An 11,001-nucleotide genomic window follows, 5' to 3' on the forward strand; every position below is an offset into this window, starting at 1 on the left:
AAGCTCCCTCCCTCTGGTTGTGCTTGTGTTAGGGAATTAGAGTTGGAGTCAGCACCAACGGGTGGCAATGCTTACTGAGAAAATGGAGAAAAAGCTACTGACCAAAATGCAGGGATCACTGCAAAATTACAAATTTTCTTGGTAACAAAAAGACAACATCCATGTAAAAACATTTAAAAATTCATACAATGACATGAAACTATCACAAAGGCTTATAATAAAGCCCAAAGAGCTCCCTCCAGTAAGTGGATATACATAAAAAAGGCTCTAGAATATATCACATACAATAGCATACCTGCAATGAAGAAATGTTCAGAGATGTAATACAAACATAATGATCCATTGAATAATCCATCCAAATAGACTATGGTACAATAATGAATGCAAGTAATAACAAATGTAAGCAACTGAGCCATGAGAATAAACACCATAGGGTACTGAGCATAGATGAAAAGTATAGCAACCATGGTGTAGCCAAGAGGCTAAAATGACCAAGATTAAATCCTGCCTGCATAATCCCTATATAATGCCACTTACAAAGGGGGAGCTTGTGGAGTGCCCTACGCGTGTCGCACACCAAAAGGTGGCTTCATCAGGGGCTAGAGAGTCAGTCTGTTACACTTGTTTAAATATGCTAAACAATCAGTACATATGTGCGGCAGCTGCAGCGACGTACCTAATTAGCTGCAATGGAGGCCTGAATGCACATGCACACCAGAGGAAAGAGAATAGTCCATGACTCACAGGTTATTTCCGGGTTTGGAGCAGTGTGACGAAACACTGCACACTGCGCAGGTGCAGACAGGAATGACTCATCACATAATACATAGTGAATTCCAGGTTTGGAGCAGTGTGAACGTCACACCGACCACTGCACCGATGCAAACAAAGTAACGGAATACAAAAAGGTTGTGTGACGTAAAAAATGCCAAATGCGCAAGCGCGGTAGGCGCAAGATGAGATAAGCGCGATTCCACTGTGTGCCATGTCATTTAGCATATAAGCGGGCATACCTAAACATATAAGTGAGTAAAGTGCATCAAAGGGAGACATATTCTATAATAAATCCCCATATGTAGGCGCCGTGGCACTGATCATCACAGTCTCAACAAATGGAAATTTCACAAAGTGTAAAAATGAGCGCAACTAATACAGACTATGCACCCATAGCCAAGTAAAGATATACAGTGCTCCCAGCCCGCGGACACGCAGCCCTTACAGAGTATATGGCTATATGCAATGTCAGATCGCACTATGCTAAACGCACCAACTAAACACAGTATAATACTAGTAACCGAATTAGGTCAAATTTAGTGTTGCAAACACAAAGGGAACAAACAAAATACCATTTTAAATCCACTGATTGAATGAGATAGTATTGAAACAGGCCAGAAAAATCAAGCCTGTGCAGACAAAAAAAAACAAAAAAAAAACTAATCAGATAGTATATACTGATTTCCGGGTTAAGGTACTGTCACACTAAACGATCGCACTAGCGATCACGACAACGACACGATCTGGGAGAGATCGTTAGAACATCGCTATATGATCGTTAGTTAGCTTCCAAACAGGAAGATCTCATAAACGACACATCTGCAATCAGCGATCTGTATAACGACCTCGGGGGTCGTTGGGACCTGTCACACAGCATGTATTGTTAAAGACCCAGACCTAGATAGGCGTGATTGAGCGCATCATTTTCCACTCCCCTCAACCCAGATTGGTCATCACTATATGGCACGGTATGGCATGACTGTTGCTGTCACAGCTCTCGCTTTGTGATTGGACGACAGAGTAATAAAGGACGCCGCAATAGCGCTCCCTTTCATTGTTCTCGAGCGCTGTGGTTACCTTAATGCGTCCTGCCCGCCTTCTGTGATTCAAGACCTGAGATCCATTGTGTGGCGCTGCTGCGTTCGCCCTCGATTCATTGATTCCATCAGGATCTCCATACAGTCTTGTAAGGTAGGCACTTATTTTTATAATTTTTTTATTTTAACATTTTTACGTGTCATTAACATTTTTGAATTACATGTTTGTTTAGCAGCCTTGGTAGTTTTCCTTCCACCGCCCTCCGCTATCACATATCTATCTCGGACCTTTTTTTTTTCTGCCGCGCCCACCATTACTGTGTTGTTGGCTATCACTGTAATTTTTTTGGGGGGCCAGCCATGTTATTTCTGCCACGTCAATTTCTTGTCAGCTTTTTTACTTGTCGTCTATCTCTGTGATTTTTTGGTGCAGCAAATTTTTTTTCTGCTGCGCCCACCACTGCCTTTTTCTGCAGCTGTGTAAACTGTTGTTGTCCATCTAATTTTTTTTTTGGGTGGCAGGCAGCCATTTTAGTTTCAGCCGTGCCCATCTCCGCCATTTTATGATCCTAGGTGTGTTATAAGTTGTTGGTAATGTACGCATTTTAATTTATCCTATTTTTTAATAAAACAAATGTTTCTATTAGTATTGTGCCATTTTAACATTATCCTTTCATTATTACAGATGGCTGATAAGCACGAATTCCTGCGGGACTTCATAGAGATGTACCGCACGATGCCTTGCTTATGGAGAATAAAGTCGGCTGATTATAGTAACCGACTTAAAAAGAAGGAGGCCTACCGAAAACTTGTTGAGCTTACAAAACAACATTACCCCAGTGAGCCAGCGGATGAAGCATCGGTTAAAAAAAGGATTCAGGCCATACGCACAGTGTACCGAAAAGAAGTGAACAAAGTCGAGAATTCAACCAAGTCGGGAGCGGGGTCGGAGGATGTTTATGTGCCGAAACTTTGGTACTTCGAACTTCTCTCTTTCACAAGGGACCAAGAAGTTCCGAGAAAAATGGCATCTATCTTGGCCCCAGACCCATTGATCCAGCATGACTCCCCTGTCGGTGATGTAAGTACCTTGATTTTACAACTCATAGTAATGTACGTGGCCATTAGGAATAGAATTTATGAATAATTAAGGAAACATTGACACAATAGCAGACGTTATCCCGTAACGTAATGATAATTGATCTAGCTTTACGCTAGATGCCTACCTATTTGACATACCGTTGAAGGACAAATTAAAAACCATTGATACAACCCCCTTTATTCATCTTGTAGCTGTATTTGGCTGTTGTGAAGGTATATTTCTTTTACTTGTGATGTAACATGTATTTTCTGTTCCCATAGGACACAGAAGAGGCTGGCATTTCTACACCCATAATCACGCCAAAGCAACACAGCTTCGCATCTACGACACAAGAGGAGGAAACAGAGACACCATCCCCATCTGCTCCATCCGCCTCTGTGCCGAGGCAACTGACATTTTCCGGGCGCAAAAGGAAGGCCCCCACCTCGGAGACACCACAATTTATTGAACTGGCAAAAAAAGTTTTAACTACACCTCAGAACCTGACCGGCTTTGCGTTCTATGCAAATGAAAAACTGCCAACACTAGACCCAGTTCAGCGTCTCCATGCAGAAAGGCTTATGCTACAAGTTTTGAGTGAAGCCTCAATGGGGAAACTTACAGACACAATAGCTTTCATGGACAGACGTCAGTACCCCCAAAACGCTTGGCCGCAGAATACTGAGACTCCAGAGCCTACAATGTGGAGGGAGCATCCGCCAAACCAAGGCCATGTTCCTGCACCTTATTATTTAACTCCGCCTAGGCACCGTGTAAATGAAAAAGATCCATATTTTTTACAATTGTAGTTGTGCCAATTTGTTTTTTAGAAAATTTTGTTTTGTATATAGTTTTACATATTTTTAATTTTTCAAATTGGTTTATTTTTTTTTAAATAAAAATGTAATATTTTACATGAATTGTGGTGTCGTTTACTTGCCTTTGTTTCGTATTAGAACATTGATGTTAACAACACTTAAAAGATGGCTGTGCACATGAACATCTTTTACTAAAAGTAATATCCAGCCACGTATATAATCAGAAAATATTTAAATTTTTATTTCTGATATATTTAGAAACACTTTTTTTTAACAACTTTTACAACATCAGAAACAAGGGGGTTTAACAAAAAAACATAAATAAACCTAAAAAAAAAAAAAATTACTGGCTACTGCCACCCTCTTGTACACCCGCCAAGAACCTCTCCAGCATCACTCCGTGAACGTCCATGGCTGCCAGAGTGACAGCCATAGCTGCTCTCATCCGCCTGTGAGAAGCCATCAGTGCCTGTGCTGTGGGTATTTCTGTGGATGAAAAGAATGTAAAATGTAAACCTGGCAACTATAGAGACAGTAGAAATAAAAGGTACATGGCTTTTGTTTTTATCCTTACGGTATTGGGTCGGAACAGTTCTTTCTGGGGAGGGGCTAATAGCCCACCCTAAAGCACTGGCACCAACAGCTATGAGAAAAAAAAACGGAAATTTTACACGGCAACACTACCTCCTTTCCAGAGACAAAAGTTAAGAACCCCTTTTTTTGTTATTTCATTTTTAAAAATAAATGTCTTTACTTACCGGATGGAGAGGCCACATCTATATCCTGGAGTGATGCCGGAGATGGGCTTGAAGCGGGCAAAGGGGTAGGTGGTGACCCTGTTTGATCCATCGTTGATGCTGGGGCTGTTGGATCATCCTGCGATGGCGGGCTTGATGGTAATGGTGGTTCTACAGATATGGAAAACAATCCATGGATATCTGCATGTTAAATGCTGTTTTTAATTGAAACCAAAAAAAAAAAAAAAGGATATTGTTCTGCGAGATGCTACATCGTCAGCCGTTATTTGAATAAGAACACTTGAATAATAACAATAATTTATGTTATTCTCCACAGTGCAAGCTCATGTTTATTTTGTAAAAATAAAGGAAAATATTATTCAAAATTCATTTCACTTTCACTTCAACACATTGCTATGTCCCAGCATAACCACATGGCATTTTGCAAACTGTTAACAACTGAACAGTTAGCGAATGCTGAACGTGCAATCTGAGATATGAAGCGTTAACGCACACGTTAATAGACAACATACAACTTAAAAGAAATTTTTCTCATATTCTGTCAAAAACACTCACCCTCTTCAATTTGGTTGTCGGACCTGATATTTGCTATGCGCTGGCTGGAGCGGTAGCGCAGATCTGCGAGTTTTTTTCGTATCTGCGTCGTACTGCGCTCGACCCCAAATCTGCGCATGAGGCCTCTTTTAATTTTTTTCAACACCCTCTTCTTATGAAGCATGGGCCGGACATGTGTGGTGCAATCATAGTTCCTTGCGTCGATTTCCTGGATCAAGAATCGAACCTCAGGCTCTCCCCAGGGTACAGAACGCCTGGAAGCCATATTGTTTAGAATAATTTCTTCTAGGCCGCTGTAACGCCGCCCACGCATGCGTCATGACGTCACGGCGAACGGGAACGCAGATGCGTCATAGTCCCACAGCCACTTTGAGATCGCACCTGAGATGCATATGTGTGGGCTTAACCTCATTTTTCCTTCTGCCCATTGCTCACTCCGCTACAATCACACCACCTGTTTTGCCCTCCCCCACATAACTCCCCCCTCACCATCACCTCCACCTCATTTGGAGTTATGTCCCCAGTACTGTCCCTCCCCATCTCAACCCTCTTGTTTTTTGCCTTCTCGATATTAATACCCCCTCCCCATCACACCTCTGAATAAACACAACACAAAATTGTAATTTTTTTTTTTTTTATTAGCACAAACTTTTAAACAGGATAACCAAGCAATCTTTACATAACTATATTTGATGCTGCCAACTCACAGCACCAGGCCCATTGAAGTATTGGCAGTACTTATCTCGGCTGGCCTTTGCATCGTCCTTGGTCCTGCCTTGATTGACAGGTCGAAGTCCTGCAATAGCGGGATCATTCTCACGCCATTCTCCGAGCACCACGTCACCTTGGCTGTCTGAGTCCATGAAGCCTGGCGGACTGTAGGCTGCAGCATCGCGTTTTCGTAAAAAATTGTGCAGCACGCAACAGGCCAACACCACGGAGTCTATGGATTCCAGCTTCATGTTTATTGGAGTGTGGAAAACCCTGAAGCGGTTGGCCATGATGCCGAACGCATTCTCAACAACGCGGCGTGCCCTTGACAGCCTGTAATTAAAAATACGCCTTTCCTCCGTCAGAGTCTTTAGTGCGTACGGCTTCACAAGATGCGCATGAAGGGGGAAGGCTTCATCGCCCACAAACACAAAGTTAAGATTGGCGGTGGTGTCCATGTTGGTTGGCAAGTGCAGTTCAGAGTTCTTCAAGCGTTCACCAAAAATAGTGTGCTCCAAAACGCCTCCGTCCGAAACCCTCCCGTTCATGCCAACATCAACGTTTATAAATTCATAATTTGCGTTCACAAGGGCCATGAGGATCACACTGAAGTAGCCCTTGTAGTTGTAGAAATAACTTCCGCTGTTGGCTGGTTGTGTGATGCGCACATGTTTGCCATCCAAGGCACCACCACAGTTAGGGAACTGCCAAATACGTTCAAAATCAGATGCAATTTTTTTCCATTCCGCCGCGGATTTAGGAAAAGGCATGTAGCTCCGTATACTGTGGACGATGGCGTTGCATGTCTCTGGGATTAACACGCTGAGGAGTGATAGGGAAACAGCTGCTGAAAATTGCAAGTCTTTCATTGAACGTCCGGTTGCCAGAAATCGCAGTGTGACAGCCAAACGTTCCTCTGCCGAAACAGCTGCACGCATCCGTGTATCCTGCCGTTCAATGAGTGGCCTCACACATTCCAGTAGGAGCTTAAATGAATCCTCCGACATCCGTAGATAATTGCGGAAATCCTGCGGATTCTTCTCCTGTAACTCCCTCACTAGATGCATGTGGGTGAATTTGGACCGCTGCTCAAGCCATTCTCTGGTCCACATGCGACGCTTTCGTTTGGAGCGCCTCTCTTCCACCCGCGCCTCTTCTTGTCGATCGCCCTCCATCAGTAAAGCTGCTGCCACAATCACACGTTCCGCGGTGGACATGTACATTATGTGCAACCTGCCCAGTAAAAGGAATAGAAAAGTTATTTAGAAAGTTTAAAAAAAAAAAAATTAATAGAGGATCAAATATTACAAAAAGATTTACTCACAAAGCAACAAAAATCAAACAATAGATGCGGTTTGCACTGCTAAAAGAAAAAACATTAGATATAACAAATTGTAATAAGATTAAAATAGTTTAAAAATGGGAACAAAACAAACAAAATATATGTACCTTGCTAAGGAAATCCAGAAAACCAGATGGTAGAAATGCCAAAGATGAATCGCAGTTGTGACTCCGACAGAATCCAAAACCAGCCTCACACGATACTATACTCAGCACGCACAAAGGACCAGAATGAGGTGTAATCCAAGCGCAATGGAACAATAGATGGGGACGCACTGTGACGTTTTCATTTATTGCTGGGGTGATGTAGTGGCCACCAATCGGTGCTGAGGGGCGTTATTACAAATGAAACCTAGTCCCGCCTGCGCCGCTGACATATGAGTCGCCAACGAGATCGCTCGTCGTTCATAAAAGGGGTCAAACGATTCAGGCACACCAGCGGGACGCCAAGGATCAAAATACGGTCCTGAACGTTCGTGCGCGATCAGCGACATCGCAGTGGGGGCCACGTCGCCACAACATGTCACACGCAGCAACATCGTCAGCGATGTCGCTGCTGCGTCAAAAAATCGAGGTCGCTTAAGCGATACCGCAAGCGATCTCGCTTAGTGTGACATACCCTTAAGGCCAAAAAAGTTGTGTAACACAGTAAATACCAAATGCGCAAGCGCGGTCTCAGTAATAAATGACACATAGGCTCAGAAAAAAAAAAAAAAACGATTCTACTATATAACCTGTCATTTAGCATGTGTGTAGGCATACCTATAAATGAATAGAGGGCATCAAAGGGAGACATATGATATAATAAATCCCCATATGTAAGCTCCGCGGCACTGATTATCACAATCTCAACAAGTAGATATTATAAAACATACAAAATGAGCGCAACTGATACAAAACTGTGTACCATATCAATAGATACTATATAGATGCAAGCGCGCATGGTTCATAGCAAAATAGAGATATAAAATGATATCAGCCCGCAGACACGCAATCACACTATGCAAACGTGCCCACTGAACACAGTGGAATACTGATACCAGAATTGGTTAAATTTGGTATTGAAGACACAAAAGGAACATGTAATGTACCAAAAAAAAAATAAATAAATAAAAAAAAAGTGGATTGCAGCTTTATATTAGTGGTTATACTAACGAAATTTCTTCCCCGATTGGTAAATAAACCAAGCGAAGGAAAATAACGCTCCACAAGCATCACCCCTAATTAAGTATGCACTATAACTAAGTATTTTAATGTATTAGAAAGATGGATCAGAAAAAATTAATTGAAACTCCACAAGCTCCACCTCAGGGTCCACTGGACTTCAAAAAAGTAACCATTATAGATAAATGATTTTTACTGATATAAACATACAACATGGATAGAACATAAAGCAAATCCAGAAATTGGAACAAAAAAATCAAATCTAAGTCCATGTTAAAGTCCGAATATCTTCCAGGGTACTGTTTTATTATTTGACTCCAGCCAGGGATAGAGTGAAGGATGAAATCCAAGGTAGGAGATCCAAGAATAGACTATTCCAAAAGTTGCTAGAGAAGTAGACTCCCATAGTGGGCAAGCCAGACCTTGAGAAGCTGCCAAAAAATGGAGATCCAAGCTACTATGTTCAAAAAGAAATGAGTCGATCAACCTACAAATAGAAAACGAAGGGAAGAGGAACTTAATTATCCAATCGGTCAGATTTGTTTATAATAGCCAGTGAATAAAAGCTCCTCATTTAATCCCAAAGGGGATTGACTCCGAAGATCATAAATCCACCTAGATTCACGCCTCAGTAATTCCAATGAAACATTCCCCCCTCTTATGTTAGTCTGTACTGCCTCAAGACCCAAAACCTTAATGCCAGTACAGCGGCCATTGTGTTCACACAAAAAATGCATGGCTACTGAAGTGAGGGGTTTACCTTTTTCACGATCTGCTCTTGCAGTATTAATATTCGAAAGGTGCTGTTGGATCCTCTTCCGTAAATCTTGTGTAGTTTGTCCTACATAGATTTTCGGACATTGGCAAATAAGAGCATACACAAGATTCCTGGACCTACAATTAAAGAATGCCTTAGAAACTACAGGAAAATTTAGAGTAGGGATATTAACCCCTTCACTGCCTGCAGTTAGATGACAAATGTTGCAATGGCCACAAGCAAAGGTTCCAAGCACACGTACACCCCTGTTAAGATTGCATACAGGTCGCTTAAAATGGCTGTGGCACAAAGAATAAGAGACTGGGCCTTTCTAGCAATAAGAGTGGGATATGGCGCTAAATGGGGTGTAAGTTTAGGCTCATTGACCAGCATACCCCAATATTTGGTCAAAATGCCCCGTAAGTCACGCCACTGATTATTGTAAGTGGTTATCTGACCCAGGGTTTTGTTAACTTTAGGAAGTCGAGGACCAAGTAGGTCTACACGATCCCTATCTCTAGCTGACTGGAAGGCACGAGATATTACCTTACGTGGGTATCCCCTGTTTTGAAAGCGTCTTGTCAGATCCTTGGCTTGTAGCAAAAAATCTTGCTGTTTTGAACAATTTCTTTTTAATCTGAAGAATTGTCCTTTCGGAATTCCGTTTCTCAGATGTTCTGGATGGAAACTCGTATAGTGTAAAATACTGTTAGTAGAGGTCGGCTTCCGATATAAAGTAGTTGTGATAGACGATCCCTCAATAACCAAATTTAAATCCAAAAATTCTGTCGCCAAACCTGCAAAATTAGCCGTAAGATGTATGTTTAAAGTGTTGTCATTAAGGCCATCTAAAAATTCCTTACACTTATCCAAAGGTCCCGTCCATAGCAACAGGACATCATCAATATAGCGCCAGCATCTAAAGACATGATCTTTAAATTCAGGTGACACATATACTCGAGTAAACTCCCACCACCCCAAAAATAAACTTGCATACGAGGGTGCACAACGTGCACCCATCGCAGTCCCAGACACCTGTCTATAAAATACCCGATCAAACACAAAATAGTTTTTATCCAAAATGAAGTGCAATAAATCCACTATAAAGGAATCATGATGTCGATCACCCGTGTAGTGTTGCTCCAGAAAAAAAGCAACCGCTTGAATCCCCAAATCGTGTCGGATATTGGTGTACAAGGATTCAACATCCAGGGTAACTAAAAAAGTGTCAGGGGGAATGATCAAATCTTTCAACAAAACCAATAAATGTGAGGTATCCTTGACATATGAATGCAAGATGGAGACCAAAGGCTGAAGAAAGAAATCAACATAAACACAAGGCTTTTCAAAAATCCCACCAATACCCGACACGATTGGACGACCCGGTGGATCCACAATGGACTTATGCACTTTGGGTAGCATGTAGAAAGTGGGAATTCTGGGATGGTGGGAGGTCAAAAACTCTTTTTCTTTCTTGTTTAGGACATGATGGGTATGTGCCAAATTCAAAAGATGGTCTAATTTGGAGTTGAATATTGCAGTGGGATCAGATGGAAGTACCTGATAAAAGGAGGAATTGCTGAGCTGTCTTTTAGCTTCTTTGACATATAGATCAACCGGCCAAATCACAATATTACCTCCTTTATCAGCCTCTCTGATCACTAGCTCCTTATTCCTACCAAGTGCCTTAATGGCAATCCTTTCAGAGTTTGTTACATTACTAAAAGCACTGGGTTTGCTATCTAGGGTCTGTAAATCTCTACATACCGCATCAAAGAAGATTTGGACCACCGGAAATAAGGAAAACTTAGGAGTTGCTTGAGAAGGTAAACGTCCAGTAAAATGTGTTCTCGTGTCGGGGGTTCGCATTCTCCTCCAGGAGTGAGAGAAGGTCTCTAAATATTTGTCTGTCCTCAATAGGCATAGTATCGACAATGGAAGGTTGATGATACATGAGTTTAAACGTTAATTGTCTGCAAAATAAAGATCTTTAACAAAAATAAAT

The 11,001-nt window shown here is 41.8% G+C and overlaps 1 protein-coding gene across 1 annotated transcript; it reads left to right on the forward strand.

Annotated features, from left to right (window-relative positions):
- Nucleotides 1–37: 37 nt before the first annotated feature.
- On the forward strand, nt 38–4,682 carry LOC141051109 (uncharacterized). Its single transcript, XM_073547992.1, has 2 exons — nt 38–2,892; nt 3,174–4,682. Exons 1-2 carry the CDS (start codon nt 2,446–2,448, stop codon nt 3,699–3,701), a joined length of 975 nt encoding a protein of 324 aa, XP_073404093.1. The 5' UTR covers nt 38–2,445; the 3' UTR covers nt 3,702–4,682.
- The last annotated feature ends 6,319 nt before the right edge of the window (nt 4,683–11,001 follow it).

Source organism: Dendrobates tinctorius, unplaced genomic scaffold, assembly GCF_039654945.1.
Source record: "Dendrobates tinctorius isolate UK_male_01 unplaced genomic scaffold, ASM3965494v1 ptg000155l, whole genome shotgun sequence".
NCBI lineage: Eukaryota > Metazoa > Chordata > Amphibia > Anura > Dendrobatidae > Dendrobates > Dendrobates tinctorius.